We start from the raw sequence: 23,278 nt of genomic DNA, 5'->3' as shown, positions 1-23,278 counted from the left end.
TAGATGATGATGACGATGATGAACAACACTGATTCGCGCATGTGTCCCCTGGGGTGCCTCTGATACGCCCATACTGTATATGGGCATATCGCAGGGTTTCTCAAAGTGGGTGCAATGGCACCTACAGTATAAGGTGCCATGATAGTCCAGGGGTGCCGCAGAATACCTTGATAATCATTTTAGATTTTTTCCATATATCACTTCAGTTTAACCACCAAATCTCTTTGTCAAAAATAACGCGATGTGTTGTGAGCTTGTAGATGTTTGACACATGTTCCCCCCAGAGTGGTTAAAGGTAGGGTAAGTGATATTCTTTGTTTAAAACAAAAAGTATTTTGTTAAAAGGTTAAAGCACTATATTCTGATAGTAATCATTGCTATACAGTGTTTGTTCAGTAACAGGAGTCTCCCCGTCTCTCCAGCTCTTTGATAAACAGAAAATACATTTTTCGGTAGGTGTCAAAATCTCAGCCAATCAGGAGAAAGTACCCATTTTTAAGCTTCATTTTTATAGTGTTCCAGTTCCAATTTTGCCTGCTCATTTCTTAGTGTCATCACTTCACATTTCACTTGTTTAATCTATATCCCGATTGAGTTCTCTATCCTGATTGGATACAATCGGAAATGAAACTGAAACTGAAACGAAAATGCATTTTCTGTTTTATAAAGAGCTGGAGAGACAAGGAGACTCCTTTTACTGAACAAACACTCTATAGCAATGAGTACTATCAGAATATAGAGCTATTTAACACTTATTTTAACCAAAGAAAATCACTTACCCTACCTTTAAATGTCAAGCATAAGTTATTTTCAATTTGTCCTAATGGAACCAGATATTCTCTCAAGAATTCCCTGTGATATACTGTGTCTTAGGGGGAAAGATTTAAAGAAAATAAAAGTAAGAACTAGTGAAAACTATAATAACCTTGTTACCAACATTTCACTGCTTGTACCTACGTGAGCAAGTGACAAATACATCCCTACTGATGCTTGATTCTCTCTCTCTCTCTCTCTCTCTCCATCTGTTTCTCCCCCCATCCCCCCATCCTCCCCTCCTCCTCTCCTCTCCCCTCCCCTCCCCTCCTCCTCTCCTCTCCTCTCCTCCTCCTCCTCTCCTCTCCTCTCCTCTCCTCTCCTCTCCTCTCCTCTCCTCTCCTCTCCTCTCCTCTCCTCTCCTCTCCTCTCCTCTCGTCTCGTCTCGTCTCGTCTCGTCTCCTCTCCTCCTCCTCTCCTCTCCTCCTCCTCTCCCCTCCTCTCCTCTCCTCCCCTCCCCTCCCCTCCCCCACGCAGGTACCAGCAGGTGCCGGTGGTGCTGGTGGGGAACAAGGTGGACCTGGAGGGGGAGCGGGAGGTGTCCCCGAGCGAGGGCCAGGCGCTGGCGGAGGACTGGGGCTGCCCCTTCATGGAGACGTCGGCCAAGAGCAAGACCATGGTGGACGAGCTGTTCACCGAGATCGTGCGGCAGATGGACTTCATCCCGCTGCCCGACCGCAGCGAGGCCTGCTGCTCCTCGTGCAGCCTGCAATAGCATGAAGACGGGGGAGGGGAGGGGGGAGGGGGTGCTTCCTTTGTTTTTTTTTTTGTTTTTTTTTGGGGGGGGGGGGTGGGGGGGGTGTACGCATAGACATGTAAAGGTATAGACAGTGGTGGAAAAAGTACTCATATATTTTACTTAAGTAAAAGTATCAATACTGCACAATAGAAATACTCCGTTACAATTAAAAGTCCGGAATTTCAAATTTACTTGAGTAAAAGTACAAAAGTATTGGTATCAAAATGTACTTAAAGTACCAAAAGTAAAAGTACTAAAATGTTTGAAAATAGCAGATCTACAAGCTCACAACGCGTCGTGAACTTGTAGATCGGCTATTTTCAAATAGCCTATGTATAAAATAGGGCTAAAGTGGTTAATGTATGTTTTATAATATCATAATTCATACCTGAAAAGTAACTAAAGTTTTAAAATAATTGTAGTGGAGTAAAAGTACAACATTTGCCTCTGAGATGTAGTGGAGTAGAAGTAAAAATATTGGAAATTGGAAATACTCAAGTAAAGTACAAACACCTCAAAATTGTACTTAAGCACAGTACTTAGTTACTTTCCACCACTGGGTATAGACGCGGCGACGCTTCCTCCGGCTCTGAGGCGGCTGTATCTCGGGTGCCATATTGGAGGGGGCAAGCTTCCGCGTGCGTCACAGAAGGGGGGCACTCGGTATAGGCCAATCGGAGGCAGGTGGGGGGCGGGTCTTTTCGTAACCCAGCCCTTCACCCATTTAAGAGGCAGCCGCGCAGCAACTTGTCAGTTAGACGCGCTGTGATTCTATATCTATGCGTACGCGGGGTGACATCTTTGTTGGCCACTTAAAAAACCCATATGGGTTGAGCGTGGAATGCCTCAGGGCTTTGTGCTAGTTACCAGTGGTGGAAAAAGTGCTATTTGTTTTACTTAAGTAAAAGTATCAATACTGCAATGTAGAAATACTCTGTTACAAGTAAACGTCCGGAATTCAAAGATTGCTTGAGTAAAAGTACAAAAGTATTCAAAATGTACTTAAAGTACCACAAGTAGAAAGTACTCATTATGCAGAATGTCCCGTTTCACAAGTTTTCGAATGTATAAAATGTATAAAAATCATTTGAAAATAGCAGATCTACAAGCTCACAATGCGTCGCATCGCGACGCATTGTGAGCTTGTAGATCGGCTATTTTCAAATGGCCGAAATGTATACAGCCTAGGGCTGAGGTGGGTAATGTATGCTTTGTAATAATAATCAAAATCTACAAAGTAACTAGTTCTCAAGTTTTCAAATAAATGTAGTGGAGTAAAAGTACAATATCTGGATCCGAGATGTCGTGGAGTAGAAGTAAAAGTATTGAAAATTGGAAATACTCAAGTAAAGTACAAATACCTCAAATTGTACTTAAGTATAGCACTCAAGTAAATGCACTTATTTCCACCACTGCTAGTTACTTTTCTATTTCCTGCTATTGTGGGCAAAGCTTTCTCTGAAAGTAGCCAATCGACAAGCTCACGATAGCAGCTCGTCGGCCTGCTATCAGAAAAAGCTTTCCCCACAATACGGACGCCGGGGGTTTAAGTGGTTAATGTTAATTTACAGGACTACTTTGCCCATTTTCAACCTTATCTTCGTATACTTTGGTCCTCGCTAATTCTCATTATAAGATGGCACCGTTTCTGTCTACTCACTCTGCGTCTTAAAGGAGGGCTGTGGGCAGTTCAGAAACCTGCCTACTTACTACCAGTGACATCATCGGTAGACAGGATTGGTCATTTCAAACAAGATTTCAAGCTATGTTTTATTGATGCAAGAACAATGGCTTCTCTTTCAGCATGTTAATCTTACCTGGATGAGAAAGGCTGTAGCTTCTATTTGCTTGGAATCTCCGATCGATGATGTCATTGGTAGGCAGGTTTCTGAACAGTCCACAGCCCACCAATGAGATGAGCAGACCGAAATTTGGCCACCGTATAATGAGCATTTTGTGCGGACCAATTATTTGAAGATAATCTTGGAAATAGGCTAAGTGCTGCTTTAACTAGGAGAGTGTACAAATGCAACCACATGGACCCGTAACTCTCTGAGTTTAAGCACGATGACGCTTTTGGTAGAGGTTTGGGTTGTGTAGTTACCTTGCCGTGATCTAACTCCACATATTGGCGAGATATCTTCAACAGTTGATTTGGTGATTAAAAATGTATAATTCAAAATCTTATCACCATTCACCATTGACTTACAATGCACGGTGAACCAGCTCTCAAAGCCACTCTTTTGGCACATAAACGAACGCAAACAAAGCTGATTTTGACAAGCCTGGTAAACCCCTCCCTCCGGAAATCTCATTTGTATTTGAGATTTCCGGAGGGAAGGGGGTTTACCAGGCTAGATTTTGACAAGATTAACACAAAACCATTTTTCTTTTAAATAAAGATGTCAGCTTCACGTTGATTTTACTATTAGGAAGAAGATTTAGACTGTGGATACGGAATCAGATCTTCAAGTAGTAAAATAAAAATGAATAAGTCACTCTGTCATGGTTTTGTAATGTTACATATTGGCAGAATCAACGTTGCTTGTATTCATTGATGTGCTAAAAAAGTGACCTGTTTCTTAAAGCCACGAGTATAAAAATTGTTCTAATCAGTGGAACTGTTGAATATATCTCACCAATATTTGGAGTTGCATCATGGCAAGGTAACTACACAAGCCAAACCTCTACTAAAGTGTGATTTTGCTTTGAATTAACATTGAAGATTTGACAGAGTACCATGATACATGGCGAAGAGTTATTTTCAAAACACACTCCCTGTGTTTTTTGGGGGGGAAAAGACCATACACCTGCAAGTCAATCATTCCATATCACTAAAATGTAGAGGGTGTGTTTGGGTGAGTGTGTTGTTTGGTACTGTAGTACTTTACATACTGTTTTTGTCAACAACAACGTAGTACTTTACATACTGTTTTTGTCAACAACAACATAAAAAAAAGTGCCATAATTAGTTTTTCCAAATGTCACGGCATTAATCATGTTATCATCATTCCTTCAAACGTTAGACATACGTCTTTTCTGGAATTCTTCCAGTGTAGCTCTTTGGGTTTACTGTACGTTCTGTGGTGGGAAATAAAGCTGCAATCCACAACTTTTATTAGTCATTTTGAGCAATCTGTGTGTGTTAGAGTATGTTAATACAATCAGTGGTGGAAAAAAGTACCCAAATGTTTTACTTAAGTAAAAGTATCAATGCTGCAATGTAGAATTACTCTGTTACAAGTAAAAGTCCGTAATTCAAAATGTACTTGAGTAAAAGTACAAAAGTATTGGTATCAAAATGTACATAAAGTACCAAAACTAAAAGTACCAAAATGTTTGAGAATAGCAGAGCGGCTATTTTCAAATAGCCTAGGCTAAAGTGGTTAATTTATGTTTTATAATGTAATAATTGCAAAGTAACTAGTAACTTAAGTTTTCAAATAATTGTAGTGGAGTAAAAGTACAATATTGTCCTCTGAGATGTAGTGGAGTAGACGTAAAAGTATAGACAATTGGAAATACTCCAGTAAAGTAAAAGTACCTCAAAATTGTACTTAAGTACAGTGCTTGAGTAAATGCACTTAGTTACTTTACACCACCGAATACAATATAACTAACACAAAACTTGTGAGTGGTTGTATTTGGTCTCCCTGCTCTTCTATTGAGACATTTAGATCCGGTATAGGACCACTACTGGTTGGTATTGCATGAAGGTCAAAAAAGCCTAAATGAGCTTGTGCGGCTCGATTTCCGGGGTATAGGGCAATAGGCTCTATTCACAGCAGCCATATTATCACTTCCTTCCCAGGTGTTACCAATGATACTAATGAAGGCTCTGTTCCATTTAGTGTAGCACAGTGGTTTCCACGACCCCCATAACTCTGAGAGTGTACAAATGGAACCAAATGGACCCGTATTTGTACACTCTCAGAGTTACACACCTGGAAGGGGCCATTTGGAAGGTTTCCAGTGAGCCAACATGCACAATATCAGCACCCTGACTCTGTTTGACCAGAATGGAACAGAGCCTTCATTAGTATCATTGGTAACACCTGTGAATGTCTTCATAATATGACTGCTGTGAATAGAGCCTATAAAAGTTACGGATTGCAGCTTTCAAATGAAACAATGTCGGCCTGAAACTGACAGTAGCTCCAACTCTGCTGAGTTTGGCCAAAGCCATTTTGAAACACACCTGACCAAGAAAGCCACAGTGTTTACTACGTGACTTTTTTCCTTTTTCTCTTTTTCCTTGAGCATTCACTCTTGCCTGTCTGGTTTTTCAAGCAGGGAGTTGCACTTTTCAGACATTTTCTTTGTTTTTTTAAATAGATTACCTTGTCTTGCCAGACAAGACATTATTATTAATCAAATAGCAGAGAATATTTCAAAGGATGTCATATCAGACCAGTGGTGGTGGTCTGGCACTCTTGGCGCCCTCCTGCTGCGGAGAAGGGGAAGTGGTGTTGGACGAGCGGAGGACGTTTGTGGAACTGCAGGCCAAAGTCACTGACTAGAATGTGGAACATGAGAATGCATTGTTGTGCTCTTTAGATAAACTCTTTAACCCGAGACCGGGAACACATCTGTGTGTCATTTTTAGATTTCTTTGGGCTATTCAAAAATAGCAGAAATACAAGCTCATAGCGCGGCTACGCGCTTTTAGATCTGCTATTTTTGAAAAATCGGGAAACTTTGTGCAAATCTTTGAATATATATGATTATATTTTCAAAGCGAACATTTTTCAACTCAAGTCTTTGCTTCTGGGGGGTCCCTGGAACAACATATTTTGAGATGGGGGTCCGCGGCCAAATACATATCATTTTGGGGGGTCCTTGACATGAGAAAAGTAAAGCAAAGATTTGAGTAACAAATGTTCGCTTGAAAATATATATATTCAAAGATTTGCACAAATGTTCACGTTTATTTCTTTTTTTTAGCAGATCTACAAGCTCATTGCGCGACACTCGTGCCGTGCTGTGAGCTTGTAGATCTGCTATTTTTCAATAGCCCAAAGAAATCTTTAAATGACACAGATGCGTTCCCGGTCTAAATGGGTTTAGGGGGGGAAAAAACACTTTGAAATGCTCATGGCAGAAGATGTGTGCATGTTTGGTCTACGTTGTTCCGGCACAATGAGAACAATCCAGCTCACACAAATCAGTCAACCTATCAACCAACCAAAACCTGTCAATCAGTGTGTCAGTCAGTCTCAGTCAATCAATAGGCTCTATGCACAGCAGCCGTATTAAAAGGACATGATTGGGCCTTTTCCTTACTTCCTTCACAGGTGTTACCAATGACACTAATGAAGGCTCTGTTCCATTTCTTGTAGCACAGTGGTTCTCAAACTTTTACATTTCAAGGACACCTCTGAGAGTTTAGCTCTGAGAGTGTACAAATGGAACCAAATGGACCTACGGGTCCATTTGGTTCCATTTGTACACTCTCAGAGTTACACATCCGTAAGGGGCCATTTGGAACCCCCTCAAAGAACCATGAGGGTCCCTGGACCACACTTTGAGACCCACTCGTGTTTCCAGTGAGCCAACATGCACAACATCAGCACCCTGACTGTGTTAGACCAGAATGGAACAGAGCCTTGATTAGTATTATTGGTAACACCTGTGAAGGAAGTAAGAAGAGGCCCAATTTCTTTCCAATATGGCCGCTGTGCATAGAGCCTATTAATTAATCAATCAGTCAGTCAGCCAAGTCAATTAATGCAGTGGTTCTCAACGTGGGGTCCGGGGACCTCCAGGGGGTCCCCAGCAAAAATGTGGAACGGGTTGAACAATTGTTCTTTGGCTGTTTGTCGGAATGCGATGCCAAATATTCTCTTATGGGGGGTCCCTGGAGCAAAATCTTTTCAGATGGGTGGACAAGGCCAAATGCATATCAGTTTGGGAGTCCTTGACATGAGAATGTTTAGGAACCACTGAATTAATGGAACAATGTACCGGACACTATAATTGCATCATGATTACAATGCAGACAAATGAGAATGCCTTGCTCTGATGTATGTTATCAAACAGGCTGAATAATTTTCTATGTACAGCTTATGTATCTACGACCACTTGAGCTATGCTAGTGGCCGAATAGTCAGGAACACTTATTATTTTCAACAATAATAAATCTTTATTGCACAAAATGCGTTTGTCTTTCGTCTTTGTTTCCTGTGAACGATACGGAATGGTTTAGCTCAGTGGGTATAGAGCCTTGGACGACGAGGTCATGGGTTCGATACCGGGTGTGGCAAGTCGTGCGGTGAGGTGACGGGTGTTGCGCTCCACCTCAGCAATCCATGTTCCAGGGGTCTATACATTGTGAAATAAAGATGGACTCCCGCGCTCTGACTGGTACCGACAACAAGCCTCTCAGACCAAATTACTTACTTCATACGTGGGCAACTGGCGGCCCGGGGGCCACATGCGGCCCCCGCCTTCACTTAATGCGGCCCACAGGTTAATATGGGAATACTGATACATTATTGATTTCAGCTGTTACAATTCCAAACATGCAAACATGACCCACTTTAATTACTTCAGTCTATATTAGTAGCTTAATGACAAGTATTAAAATTCTATTGTCTTTTTTATGTCCAATGTATTGGTATTTAAGTTCATAAAGTTAAGTACATAAACATTATGCACATAACACAACATAAGTATTAATTAAACTAAATGCATTTGAATTTAAATAAAAAAGTTACTTTTCAGGATTCCAATTCAAAAATAGCCGATACAAGCTCAAAACGCGTCGCAATAAGTTCATCTAGCAGGACACAAGCATGTATACATAAAATGTTATGAACAAAAAAACAGGCAATAATTTGAATACAGAGGAGATATTTTAAAAAAAATGTAATTAGCGCACATGAATTGCTTGGAACAGACATCATCTTGAATCATTTATACCACATGTCATATAGTATTTCTGAATATTTTCACCATATGTAAAGTAAAATTATTTGTTTACCAACATTGAGACTGGACGCACAGGTGATTGTTTCATGCAATCAATTCCCAACATATTGTTTCGGGGTGCGCTGGTTTCAATTCATTCAACCTCCTTGTGTTGGCTAGTGAGGCGCGTCCATGACAGCATGGGTTTCATTTGGTGCCGACCTGCGCGCGCATACTGGTTCTTATCGCCAGAGTGTCAGAAAAAGAAAATTGGATGACATATAAGACTATTTAGTTTACATGCAAGAGAAAATTGTGGCGCCCCGTTGTGAGCTTGTCGATCGGCTATTTTCAGTCGAAAGCTTTCCCGACAATAACAGAAAACAGAAAAGACACTGTATAGAGCTCTGAGAGCTCTATATAGTCAACCATACAGGATTTTAAAAACTACTGTATGTCACTGTTTTGGGCATTATCTTCAACACTTGGCGAAAGGGCCTTTCTGTGTGGAGGTTTACATGTTCTCCCTGGTGCGTTATTATGGATCCCACGCCAGGTCTTGGCCAACCCGCTGTGATTGGTCAGTAGTCGCTGTGATTGACAGTTCTCGTTTTTGCAACTATGCCTATACCTAACCTTAACCCTAACCCTAACCTCAGTAAAACTATGCCTAAACCTAACCCTAACCCTAACCTCAGTAAGACTATGCCTAAACCTAACCCTAACCCTAACCTCAGTAAGACTATGCCTAAACCTAACCCTAACCCTAACCTCAGTAAAACTATGCCTAAACCTAACCCTAACCCTAACCTCAGTAAGACTATGCCTGAACCTAACCTTAACCCTAACCTGAGTAAAACTATGCCTGCCAGGGAGCCAATCAGATAGGTAAGGCGGGTCTATATCCTGGAGCGTTGGTGGGATCCATAATCAGGCCTCCCTGGTACCCTCACAAAAACATGCAGTAATCCTGGTCTCTATACTGCCTCCCCCTTGATAGCCAGGGCGCCTCATGGAGGGGAAAGGAACTGGTTGGAATAACGTGTTCCTTCCACGCGCTACGTCCTACCGGGGAAACTCCCCCCTGTCAGGTGATAAGAAGGTCAGTTGGCTCTCATGCATTGAAGGAGGCATGAGCTCGGCTCTGCATGGGCTCCCTAGGCTGGCAGGGGGAGTGTAGCGCCCAGGATCAATTGCCACTGGGTGAAAAAGGGTTGCAAAATCGTGGGATTAAAAAAAAATATAACAATCTTCAACACGTGACGCGATGTTGTGAGCTTGTAGATCTGCTGTTTTCATTATTTGACCTACACAGCAAAGTTTATATATAGGGCTCCAGTGGTTCAACAGTCAGTTAGTGCATATTATTTATTTGTCAGGTACTGTATGTACATATAACTAAAATCCATACAGTGAATATAAACTAAATATAATAAATGTGTGAATAAATGAATTTAAAATAGTAATAATAATATAGTAATAATAATAATAATAATAATATAATATAATATAATATAATATAATATAATATAATATAATATAATATAATATAATATAATATAATATAATATAATAATAATATAATATAATAAGGGTAATAATAATAATAATAATAATAATAATGATAATAATAATAATAATAATAATAATAATAATAATAATAATAATAGTAATAATAATAATCAAACAGATGCCTTATACCCAGGGGACATGCTCGGTTCCAGGCTGTGTGTGCAAACAGCTTGCATGTGAGCATCGTTAGTCAACAGTATTCTAGATCTATCATCTGCAGGAGATGATTTATGATGTTTGTTTCTTTCTTTGGCCACTGTTCTGCTGCTTCTATTAGTGCCAACACTTACTGCTGATTCCATGGGCCCACAGATATCAAAGCAACATTTGTCACATTCTGGGCTCCATTAGAAGCCATTAGAGGATGCTGTTTGTAGAGCATGTAAATCTTTCAAAAATAAAAAGGGAATATGATGTTGAATTCCGGGCAGTTTTCACTTAAGTAAAAGTATCATTACCACAATGTAGAAATATGCTACATGTAAAAGTCCAGAATTCTAAATTTACTTGAGTAAAAGTACAAAAGTATTGGTATCAAAATGTACTTAAAGTACCAAAAGTAGAAAGTACGTACTCATTATGCAGAATGTCCCATTTCAAAATGTATATAGGGCTGAAGTGGTGAATGTATATGTTTTGTAATAATCAAATCAAAATCTACAAAGTAACTACTAACTAAAGTTTTCAAATAATTGTAGTGGAGTGAAAGTATAATATTTGACTCTGAGATGTATGGAGTAGAAGTAAAAGTACTGAAAATTGGAAATACTCAAGTAAAGTACAAATACTTCAAAATTGTACTTAAGTACGGTACTTGAGAAAATGTAGACCTACTTATTACTTTACAGTACACCACTGAATAAAAAGGAATATAATGTTGGATTCCTGGCAGTTTTCAGGGGAAATATTTTTTCACTCTTAATGGAAATTAGACTTCTGAGGTAAATCACAGTCCGACAGATGGCAGGTCTTAGCCTTGATGCCAACATTAAATATAAGAAGAACATGTTATTATTGTCTCTAAAATAAAGCCATTGTTAATTGTGACTTGTCTAATGTTACTTCATGTTGAGATGACAGGCATTGCTGTCAACAGGACAACAGCGACATCTGCTGTCATGTGTTGGAATAAAGATGTATTCTAGTAGGCTACTGGTTTGGGGTTTGGGGTCCTTGAGGGGGTTCCAGGGGGTCCCCAGAGGTCCTTAGGGAGGTTCCAGGGGGTCCCCAGCTTTGATAGTTGGGAACTGAATTTATAAGGGAAACAAATGAACCTGTTCCCTTTGTACACTCAGAGTTTAAATTACACTGAGGGTTTTACAGTGTAGATAGGGACCCAGAGATAAAAAATGAATACATAAATAAAATAAAAAATAAAAATAAAAGAAACAAAATAAAAACAATAAAAATAACATAAAATAAAATAAACAGAATAAAAATAATAATAATATTAAACGATAAACAGGGGTCCTTTATTAAAAAGTGTGACTATTCTAATGTAGCTACATTGCTACAATGACTTTAAGTATAGAAAAGCGCTAACCCAATTATTATTATTATTTTTATTATTCATATTCATATTCATATTCATATTATTATTATTACCCTTATTATTACTACTACTACCACTACCACTCAGTGGTGGAAAGTAACTAAGTACATGTACTTAAGTACAATTTTGAGGTATCTGTACTTTACTTGAGTATTTCCAATTTTCTGTACTTTTACTTCTACTCCACTACATCTCAGAGGCAAATATTGTACTTTTACTCCACTACAATTATTTGAAAACTTTAGTTACTAGTTACATTGCAGATATATATGATGATATAATGAAACATACATTTAGCCCTATTTTTATAACGAGGCTATTTGAAAATAGCAGATCTACATCGCGACGCGTTGTGAGCTTGTAGTCGTGAGCTTTTTCCACCACTGCTACCACTACACGCGGAACACTTGAACACGTCTCTCAATTCCTACCCGGACGTACATCACAGCAGCACAGTGCAGAGACATGGCGTCCTTCAGTGGACAGTAGTGTGTAGTGGTTGTGTAGTGTGTCGTTGTGAGGTTGTTCATGTGACATAATAATCCATAATGACGTGCAGGACCATGTGTCAAGTTCTCCAGAGGCGTAAGTAACATTTAGTTGAATAAAAACCCTTTATTTTATAACATTATAATATGGAGCAGTGGGTTAGCAGCTAACAGCTAGCTCCTCCTCTGACAGACAGACAGAGAGAGGGTTGTCCTGCGACCTTTCTGTGTGTGTGTGTGTGTGTGTGTGTGTGTGTGTGTGTCCAACACTGTTAAATGATACGTAACGTACTCATTATGCAGAATGTCCCATTTCAAGTTTTCAAATGTATACAAATCTTTAGGAAATAGCAGATCTACAAGCTCACAATGCCGTGAGCTTGTATGTCTACAGGGCTGAAGTGGGTAATGTGTGTTTTGTAATAATAATTCAAATCTAGTATCTAGTTAGTATCAAATAATTGTAGTGGAGTAAAAGTACAATATTTGCCTTGTGGAGTAAAAGTATAGACAACTGGAAATACTCAAGTAAAGTACAAATACCTCAAAATTGAACTTAAGTACATAGTTACTTTCCACCTCTGGTTTTGATTGTCGCTTGTTGAAAACAAGAGACAGTTATTCCCTAGTCTTGGATCAAGACTATCGTAGATGTATTTCATCGAGTCTGTGCAAATGTCAAAATCGATCAAATACATCTATGACAGTCATTTATTGGGGCTAGTTCTTCCTGTGACTCTTGTCTATTATACATTTTATTTAAAAAAAAAGCCTGTTTGATTAAACATATGTCACGTACACCTATTCAGCCCTTAAATGTAAAATAAACACATACATTCCGATTTATGGGAGTTCAGTCGTATTCATTAAAATAAACTCTGGATTGCAGCTTTAATTTAACTGTAATTCAATTCACTTGAAATGATTGCACTGCATTATAATTATCTTGTGTTTGCCATTCCTCTTTTTTCCATGAGGACATCAGCCAGGCTGAGCCTTCCCATGCCTTCCGGTGCCAAAGTTCCTCAACTGACATTGTGGGCTGCTTTGGTGCATTTGACAAAAATATTCTGCAGTTACTGCCACCCTAGTAGTTGGAAAAGACGTAGTGCAGCTTTAATAGCCCTAATGGTGGCACTACAGCAACGGTATCAAGTTTACAACTTTGGGAATTCATAACAATTCATCCATGCATGTTGTCACTTTGCGACCTCCCCCAAAATGTAGCCGCAAACAACTCTTGGATGCTATTTTTAATATCTGGCATGACAGCCCATACAAACAGAAGTCTGTTCTGATTGTATTAAACAACGTTAAACTAACAAACATTGCAGCTGCTTGGATTATCCTCTTTGTATCTTGCCAAAGATACAAAGTTTTTGTTTCATAAAAATCCACCGTAGACATGTTATGAGCTACTTTCTGTCAAATTCTGTGCTGGTGATGGTTTTTTCTAAGTGTTAGTTTGGAAGTATAAAGGTAGGACAGTGTGTGCCTACTGCCAACGAAAAAATTGCAAAATAGTTCCATAGTTTTATTTATTCACCAACAACAAGCAGGCCATGTGTCGGAATGAAAAAACCTTAATTCATAGGTTTGGACGAATGGTTACTATACTGGTTTATGTACTAGTATTTCATTATGCATCCTCCTCTCGCTCTCCAGGCCTGGCGTCCAGTGCCACCGCCCTTCGGCCCTCCACAGCGGAGGCACGCGGCCATCGCGACGCCGTCTTCTCCAGAGAGCAGGCCAGGCAGCGGGCCCTGTATCCCCGCGTCGAGAAGATCGAGGTGTCCCTGCAAGGCGCCGGGCTCCAGGGCACCCTGATGCTCATGAACAAAGGGCTGTCCACCCCGCTCAGCTGTGCCAGACGTGAGTACAGACATTCTTCAATTAAAGGAGAGAGCCAGACCAAAATACATGTGGATTGTATCTGCCTATAATCAAGTCACCAACATACCTGATGCGGTTGACTTTTTTCATAGAAGCCCCTGTTCTCCATTCTGCAGACCCCTCCCACAGCTAGAATGTAGCCTAACGCTTATTCGGCTATTTTCGTCGCTCCAAACGTCTTCTTTTTTTCACTAATCGTCTCCATGTAGTGTCCTGGCAGCGAACAGCCTTTTTGCATGTAGTTGAAGCGCAGGGGGGCGGGTGGGGAGAGAGTCAGCGCACTGAAGTCAAGGCACCACAGACTACTGTGTTGTTGACAGACAACGGATGCACGCTTATGAGAAACAATAAAAATAAAACCTGGCAAAAAAGGCTACTATAGGCTACAGTGAAGTCGGACTGAATAACTGAAACGTTTTTTCTTTTTTTAGCTCACTTGCTTATCTGGCACAGTAGTTGTGGATTAGCAAACTGGACATTAATGTTTACTTTTCGCATGCGAATTACTGGACATTTAGACTGAATGTTTCCTTTATCCTCATCTTGCGCTAATGCACGCAACTGTTTTGCTGACTCTCTCCCTACCCGCCCCCCCCCCCCCCCCCCCGCCCCCTTGCGCTTCAACTACATGCAAAAAGGCAGTTCGCGTCCTGGCACTCACACATGCACTGTTTGTCACTTATGTGGGGAGGGGGAGCGCTCCACACGAAATCTCGCGAGAGTTTTGAGCGACGAAAATAGACAAATTAGCGTTATGCTCTAGGCTCCATTCTAGCTGTGGGAGGGGTCTGCAGAATGGAGAACAGGCGCTTCTCTGAAAAAGGTCAACTGCATCAGGTATGTTGGTGACTGATCATATAGGCAGATACAATCCACATGTATTTTGGTCTGGCTCTCTCCTCTAATAAGGGGTTACATTTGTGGAAAAAATGTGGCACGCCCTATCAAAAGTCGTAAAGGAGTGTGAATCCCTACTCTCCTTCAAAACCGCTCTAAAAGAGCACTTACAGGTGGCTGCAATTCGAAACTGGCCCCTGTCAAAGTCTACCCCCTCCAACTTTTTACTGTACATATTTGTGTTTCTGTTTTCAAACTGTTTATATGCTGTTTTGCATAGTAATGTATTTGTGTCTGTTATTAATGTTTCGATGAATTGAGTACAAAGGACCCCAATGGAAACAAGCATTAGGCTTTCTTGGGTTTAAAATCCTCTTAGCAGACCTTGCACTGTACTTTCCTAATAAAGTATTCAATCAATCAAAAACACACATTCTTAACATATTAAATGTTAAGATTGTGTGTTTTTGATTGAAGAAAAAACAAACCTAACTAAGAAACCAAACATGAGAACGAGTGACCAAGATATGTCTGGATGGAAGCCGTATCTTGGTCAGTCGCTAGCATCATTAGAGAGAGGAGTTGGCAAGGGTCAGTCTCTGCTGTGTGTGTGTGTGTGTGTGAACATATCCCCTGTGTTTCCCTCAGACCTGACAGAGTACCATGTGACCAACTCGGCTCTGGCACTAGTGGACGGAGAGCCCTGGCCTCTTCACCAGCCCCTCACCCGCTCCTGCACCCTGTCCCTGCTCACCTTCAAGGATACTGACCCGACGCTGGTCAACCAGGTACTGAACAAGGTTTTTATTTGTATTTCGATTTGACTTTTTATTTGACATTTCAGTTCAGTGCTTAGATTAATATGAGTGATTATATAATAAGCTCAGAAAATGAGTGATGATTGCAGAACTACAAGCTCACACTTGTAAGCCTGTATATCGGCTCTTTTAACTATTCGTTTTTAAAGGTTTTTGACCAATATAAATGAGCCTTTTTTTTGTAAACATGTGTTTATTAAACACATAACACTTGTTTAATTCGTAGGCTACAGCAGCCTAACTAACGAGGCTGACGTTTGACAAATTAGAATGTCAGACTGAGCTCTCCGTCCCGATGCCAAATAATAATAGTAACAACACAACACGTTCAACAATATGTAGCTATATGGCCTCATATAAACTTTAATAACATCTTACGGAGCGTTTGGTAACCTCAGCGAGGTGCTGGCCTCGCCCTAAAACACGGTCGCCCCGGATCAAATCCGGCGGCCGCCAGGTACTCCTACATGTTAGCCTGGTAAACCCTCCCTCCGGAAATCTCATTTCCATTTGATTTCAGGAGTGAGTCTGGCCTGATCGCCCATTCTGCAATGTTGGCTGTGGGCTGGAGTTGGGCGGGAGTAATACCGTTGACTGACAACCCCTTCAGCCAATGATCGTTTTTCCCCTTCAGCCAATCAGCAGTTCACCAGACCAATGTGACGCAACGGGACTTTTGAGACGGCCATGCCCAAAATAGGTTGCCTTATTCGGATACATGTGTGTCACTGCCCGCCCCGGCCGGTTCTCTGAATTTTTATTTGTAAATAGGCTCTGTCATGATTAATTTACCACATATATGAAGCTAAACAACTAAATTCTATCCAAACGATATCTTATAAGTAAATTCCGTGCCTCAAAATAGAAGTTTGAGAGCTTTTTGAAGTAAAAAAACAGCGGAGAAAATAGCGGACAGAAAAGATGGCTGCCGTTCGTGTTTTGTCGGCTGCATTCAGGCTGCACTCAGTGCCATTCGGGCTCACTCGAACTCGCCACCTGATTGGCCAACTGTCGCTGTCAATCACAGAACGATGTGCGACGACGCTGATAGGGTCGTCCGCTTGGTGTACACAGCCAATATTACAGAATGGGCGATCAGGCCAGACTCACTCCTGAAATCAAATGGAAATGAGATTTCCGGAGGGAGGGTTTACCAGGCTACCTACATGTAAGCTTGTTAAAGAAAAATGGGGGCGAGTGTACAGTGTTTTGGGACGATCGTTCCGATTACCTCATTCTACGTTCTTCACTCTCTCGTGGTGCTGTCATTGTTTGGCGACAGGGCACGGTGTATTCTGAAAATGTCATCAGCTCACGAAAGCCTTTCCCCTCGACAACGCTGATAGTAGGCTTAATATCTCAGGCTCTCAGATGTCAATTCGGTGATCTATTCTGCCCACTGGTCATCAGCAATGGCAAGGTTTCACGGTGAAGTCTGCCATTCTGTTTTGCTTGGGTGAAGGGGCTTTTGGGACCGGGTGTCTCGCTTTAATGTGATTTGACATCACTGATGTTGACGACGAGTGATATGCATACTTTGTGGTGCACAATTTGCATGGCACTGTTTTATCCCACGCCTCACACTTACACGAGCCCCATAGAGTTGAGCCCGCTTGGAAATGGCAGCATGAAAGCACGCACAAGCAGGACTAGCGAACGCGCACACGACCATGCAGACTGGACAAACACAGACAGGTCTTTTTTCTTTTTTTTGTGCGATTTTTTGATTTCTATTTTTTGAGATGAGCATGAGTCGAAAATCAACTGTGGCTTCTTTCACACTTTTTCAATTTAGATCAGTTCACTATTTGATAGGGGTGTGCTGATATATATATATATATTTTTTTACAATAATAATGATCAGGCATGCAAACACCCCCGAGGTGAAAAGGGTGACAACATGTTGTTTTTTTTCGGGTCAGGTGTCACACTATTGCCCTATTTGGATTCAAAACGGCTATTGTAGCTGAAAAGCTACAAGTTTGCATGTCTGAATAATGCAAAACAGAAATATTTGTTTGCATTTGCTTCCCCTCCCCCCATATATTTTCATAATAAAAAGTGCCATATATCGTATCGTATCGATGTCGTGAGCCCAATATCGTATCGTATCGTTTCATGAAATCGGCACACCCCTACTATTTGAACAACAAACGTGCTCTGAAATGAAGTCCTGGTAGCTTGGTCCAGAACGTCGATGTGAATACAGTCGTGCCTCTTGTCATCAAAGAATCGATTTAGAGACTATAGAAGAATTATACAGCTTACTTAATTATTATGCTTAATTATGCTGAATCAATTCTCTCCCCCCACTCCTAGTAGATTGTCTTGTCTTGTGTCAGTGTTGACTTTCCATCCAATATCTGTCTGTCTGTCTGTCTGACTTTTGAAACAAAGGGCAGCAATATTTCAATGTTTCGCATTCACTTATAAGCATTGGTGTAAAGTAATTAAGTACATTTACACAAGTTCTGTACTTAAGTACAGTTTTGAGGTACTTTTACCTTACTGGAGTATTTCCAATTGTCTATGCAAATATTGTACTTTTACTCCACTACAATTATTTGATAACTTTAGTTACTTTGCAGATATAAATGATTACGTTATAAAACATACATTAACCACTTCAGCCCTATTTTATACATAGGCTATTTGAAAATAGCCGATCTACAAGCTATTTTCAAACATTGTAATACTTTTACCTTTGGTACTTTAAGTAAATTTTTATGCCAATACTTTTGTACTTTTACTCAAGTAAACTTTGAATTCCGGACTTTTAATTCTAACAGAGCACTTCTACATTGCAGTATTGATACTTTTACTTAAGTAAAACATTTTCCACCACTGCTTATATGGTATAAAACCTTTGGGACAAAAGGCAGGACATTCTACAGATGTACTTAAAATTGTGCACAAATAGCAGTTCTTCAAATGTTTTCTCTCTCTCTCTCTCTCTCTCTCTCTCTCTCTCTCTGTGTCTGTGTCTCTCTCTCAGGCATATTGGCGGTCGTGTGCGGCGCTGTTGGGTCAGGTTCTTGAGACGGCCTTCAAAGATGACTTTGCGGTGGAGCTGGTGTCCACGCCAGAGGTTCCTGGTAAGGAGCAGAATGTGGTGCCGGGTTCCGTACCGACTGTGTGTTTCAATGTGTCGGCGTTGTGTGAAATGTTCCGTCCTGTCCGTCTGTGTCTCCGCAGTGACCTCTGGAGCCTTCTGCTGCGATGTGGTGATGGACCCCCAGCTGGACTCATGGAGCCCCTCTGAGGTGTGTGTGTGTGTGTGTGTGTGTGTGTGTGTGTGTGTGTGTGTGTGTGTGTGTGTGTGTGTGAGTGTGAGAGAGAGAACATGACATTATCTTGAGTGCATGTTTTGTATTGTCAATGTTTATGTTCACTGGGGAAGTTTGTCTCCAGGAGAATGAATTATTCACTATGTTAGCAAGAGAGTGGCTGCCTGACTGAATATCAGGACTTTCGGTTACTATTGGCTGCCAGGCTTCATAATTGCTGATACTGATGTCTTTATGGTTGATATTATATCGGATCCCATAGCTTGCGGGTATCGCGACTGCAGCTCATTCAGCGAAAATGCTAATAAACCGCTTAAATTGGGGAAAAGTGAAGAATCGTCTTCCTTACTCCTTTCACATGCCAGTAGTCAATGCCCATGTGCAATTTCACATCAATTAGTCAACCCACTGAGGAGAACAATTGATAAGGACAGAGTTTTCCTGGCAAGCCTGTTTGGGACATGTCATTATTACATACATAAAAAACATTTCGAAATCAGATCTACAATCTCACAACTTATCGCGATGCGGCTCATAATTTGAAATCTGTCGTGCTCTTAACTATTATACATTGTTGCTGTCAGGCCAACACCTTGTATCTCCATATTTCAACTTTTTATATTTTCCCATAAATGAATGCCCTGCTTCATCATGCTACACTACAGTGTCTCCCAAAAGTAGAACAAAATGCTGATCTACAAGCTCGCTTGTAGATTGGCTATATTCAAAGTGTGGGGGGGGGGTTTAGGTGTGTCAGTGGGTTTTCAAAATCAACCAATGACAAGTATTATCGCGCTCGGGTGGAGCAGTGGTAAAGTCACTGCCCCACCACCACAGAGGTTGTGGGTTTGAATCCACCGTGGTGCAACCGGTTATGTCGGGCGTCTATGCGAACACAATTGGCCCCGTGTTCGGGGGGGAAGCCGGGCGGGGAGGGTGATATCGGTCGTCGCATGTACTCCTACGGGCTGGGGCAGCACCTGTCAACGGGTAGTGTGGGGCGGGAGGAGTAAGACGAAGGCTCTACGTCCTCCCGGTGGGGGCTCCTCTCTGGCAGGTGAGTCAGTAGGATACGACAGCAGTGACGACACAGAAATGTGGGTGAGGAATCAATTAGCATAACGACTAAATTGGGGAGAAAAAGGGGAACAACATAATTGGCTACTCAAATTTTTTTTTTTAAAGTATTATCAAGAAATTGATTAAATGATATCGGATCCATTGGAAAACAATTTGTTTTGTCCATTTCCTGAAAAGTAACAGTGTAGAGTCTAGAGCAGGGGTCTTCAACGTTTTCAGCCCAAGGACCCCCTAGCTGAGAGAGAGATGAAGCAGGGACCCCCTCTATATTGTATAAAATTGAGTTTCAGATGAAACTTTGTTTGTGTACTTGGTCTGCTCTTTTTTCCCTCTACACCTATACCTCTTTACCAAAAAATAGCCGATCTACAAGCTCCAGCTGCGAGGCGTTGGGAGCTTGTAGATCTGCTATTTTTTGGCTAAAGTTCTCTTCGGGAAATAGGGATGCTAGGGTTCAAGTTGAGGAAAAAAATGACATATCACGCAAAGAGTTTGGCGGACCCCCTGTAGTAACTCTGAGGACCCCCTGGGGGTCCCGGACCCCCTGTTGAAGACCCCCTGGTCTAGAGCGATATTTGATGGTTGTGCTTGTCCACAGGACACCCTGCGCGCTCTGACCCGAGGCGCCCACCAGCTGATCCACCAGAACCTGGCCTGGGAGCCTCTGGAAGTGACGCCCCCCGTGGCCCTGGAGGTCTTCTCTCACAGCAGGTATATTGATAGCGAAATGATGTGTGTACAACATTGAGACGCGAGAGAACATTTCATTGAGAACGGATCCCCACACCTGTTGTTTTGAGGAGCGCTGGTTTCGGTTCATTCAACGTCCTGTGTGTGTGTAGGCTGGTGAGGCTCTCCCCTAGCGAGACGCTAGGAGAGTGAAGCCCCATTGAGACATTGCCATGCCACGGTGTCGCATGCGAAAATATCGCTGCGTCGCGGATGCGACGTGCTGTAGGTCTGCTATTCTCTGTCGTTCTCTGCGCGCGACGGAGCATAAATTAGGCTTGAATGCTCCCTAGGTGAGCAGTTCCGGGTTCGTGGAGTGTACGTGGCGCGTATCACAGCGACTGGAGGCAGGGTTTTAAGGACTACTCGTTTGAGAATCGCTATTGTTTACACTTCACAGAAATGAAGGAAGTGTTTAATTGAAGAGGGAGGGTTCACGGTAAACATAAGCCTAAGCCTTCTTCCTCCGCAATGGGAGGAAAACTGCAGCTGAAAGTTTGATGGAATGCATTTTTACTCATATGAGTGCAGAGAAACCACTTTTCCTGTGTCTTATGAGCGGTCGCGTTCTTTTAAAGGGCAAGACCACTTTGGTAGAGGTTTGGGTTGTGTAATTTCCTTGCATGATGTAACTCCAAAGGTGGTCAAGAAATGAAAAATAATTGCTCCATTAATTAGAAATTGATAATTCAAAATATGCTCCTCATTGACTTACATTGTACGGTAAAACAGCTCTCAAAGTCACTCTTTTAGCCCGGAAACAAACACAAACAAAGCTGATTCAGACAATATGGAACATCACCAAACCCAGTACTGTTTGTTTTTTTAATAAAAATGTGAACTTCCTGATGATTTTACGATTTGAAGATCCGGATCCGCCGATCCAGTCTGGGTTTTCTTTCTAATAAAAATGGCAACATCAACAGTAAGTTAACATTTGTATCAAAACAAGATATGACAAGTCATAATATAGCCGCCAGTGGCAGGCTTTTTTTGCCCCAATACAGTCTATCACAGTAGAACCGAAATAGCAGAAAATGACTACATTACCCATGAGGCATTCTGAACGTACAACGTGTCCCCCTCTACCATTAAGTTACAGTGTCCAAGTTACACAAAATACACCAAAATAATACTTTTCAATGGACTACTTGGGTAGCACTGATAACAATAACCACAGTAAGGTTCATAAAGTTTGTAGATGAGATGTTTACATTGTTAGTTCAGTCACGGTGACGACGTTAGCATTAACGTTAGCCGCATGCTAACGCTAAACGTCCGTTAGCTTAGCAACACGCTAACGGCTCATATTAAGTTGGTTTGGCTAATAATCATTAATCCCAACTAATGCCAACACAGTAATGGATGTAAACGTTCACAGACATGCTTTGGACATTATTATCAGGTTGCATTATGAACCAGCAGTTACACAATACAAGTAGCAGGCCATGCTAGCAGCTAACAACATACCAAGGCGGGTGCTGTAAACGACGGCCGTCCATTGGCTAGGAAGGCCGTCCATTGGCTTTAAAGTAGTGTCTCCCCATTGGCTGTGAAGTAGTGAAGGACAGCCAGGACAGCCAATAGCAAAAAAAGTGTTGAATACATGTCGGAAATCTGTCGGGTCAGAGTCAGAGTGAATACAGAGCCGCGCTTTCAGCTGGCGGCTAAAAACAAACAGTACTGGGTTTGATGATGTTCTATATTGTCTGAATCAACTTTGTTTACGTTCGTTTACATGCTAAAAGAGCGACTTTGAGAGCTGTTTTACTGTACAATGTAAGTCAATGAAGAGCATATTTTGAATGATCAATTTCTTATCAATGGAGCAATTATTTTTGATTTCTTGCCCACCTTTGGAGTTACATCATGGCAAGGTAACTACACAACCCAAACCTCTACCAAAGTGGTCTTGCCCTTTAAAGCCAGCACACTGGCTGCTATCAGTGTAGCGACTTCTGAAGGGATCTGTAAGAAACATAACAATGCGGGGGTGGTTAAAAAGAAGAAAGGTTGAGTTGTATATGCGTATTTTATTATTGCATTTACTTGTATGCTTGTTCATTCTATAATTGAAGTTAAATGTTCTTTTCATATATTGAGGTTAATATTTATACTTAATAAAAAAAAACATGTCTTTCAAAAAGTTATTTGTGCCTATTTTTGTAACGTTTTTCTATATAAACTTTAGCACACAGTACACACGCAGGTCATTTGACTGTGCTGTATACATAACATGTACAACACAGATTGGTATTCAGGAACGTGGCCTGTGTTTGTGTACAGCAGCTGCATGGACTTGAGACACTGAGACAATGAGACAACAGACAATGAGTGTGTCTGTGGCCTTCATCAGTGTGTTCTCCTCTTCTTCAGGTGTCAACAGGTAGAGGTGGAGAGGATGGCAGCGCAGAACCCTAAAGGCACAGTGTCACTGTACAGGTGAGGACACACACACACACACACACACACACACACACACACACACACACACACACACACACAACCATGTAAAAGACCAAAGGCTCGACTGGTTATCTAAACCTGAGCCAAGACCCTCT

The 23,278-nt window shown here is 41.3% G+C and overlaps 2 protein-coding genes across 2 annotated transcripts in view; both read left to right on the top strand.

Moving 5' to 3' along the window:
• The window catches only part of LOC311040465 (ras-related protein Rap-2a-like), a gene marked incomplete at both ends in the record, with an annotated part of 38,702 nt that extends 37,174 nt beyond the window's left edge, over nucleotides 1–1,528 (top strand). Inside the window, one exon of the mRNA XM_084050771.1 lies at nucleotides 1,291–1,528. Within this exon, the coding sequence (XP_083906897.1) occupies nucleotides 1,291–1,528 (238 nt within the window). The remainder of the gene's footprint in view (nucleotides 1–1,290) is intronic.
• A 10,504-nt stretch (nucleotides 1,529–12,032) lies between these two features.
• Nucleotides 12,033–23,278, top strand: part of mrpl39 (mitochondrial ribosomal protein L39) — a 33,520-nt gene continuing 22,274 nt past the window's right edge. Inside the window, exons 1-7 of the mRNA XM_084051550.1 lie at nucleotides 12,033–12,170; nucleotides 13,739–13,945; nucleotides 15,452–15,591; nucleotides 18,617–18,716; nucleotides 18,817–18,884; nucleotides 20,587–20,699; nucleotides 23,094–23,159. Coding sequence (XP_083907676.1) covers nucleotides 12,134–12,170; nucleotides 13,739–13,945; nucleotides 15,452–15,591; nucleotides 18,617–18,716; nucleotides 18,817–18,884; nucleotides 20,587–20,699; nucleotides 23,094–23,159 — 731 coding nt within the window. The 5' untranslated portion in view covers nucleotides 12,033–12,133. The remainder of the gene's footprint in view (nucleotides 12,171–13,738; nucleotides 13,946–15,451; nucleotides 15,592–18,616; nucleotides 18,717–18,816; nucleotides 18,885–20,586; nucleotides 20,700–23,093; nucleotides 23,160–23,278) is intronic.

This window comes from Gymnoscopelus microlampas, assembly GCF_963454915.1.
Source record: "Gymnoscopelus microlampas genome assembly, chromosome: 24".
NCBI classification, from domain to species: Eukaryota; Metazoa; Chordata; class Actinopteri; order Myctophiformes; family Myctophidae; genus Gymnoscopelus; species Gymnoscopelus microlampas.
The sequence above is the reverse complement of the archived record's forward strand: the minus strand, read 5'-3'. Positions and strand labels throughout refer to the sequence as shown.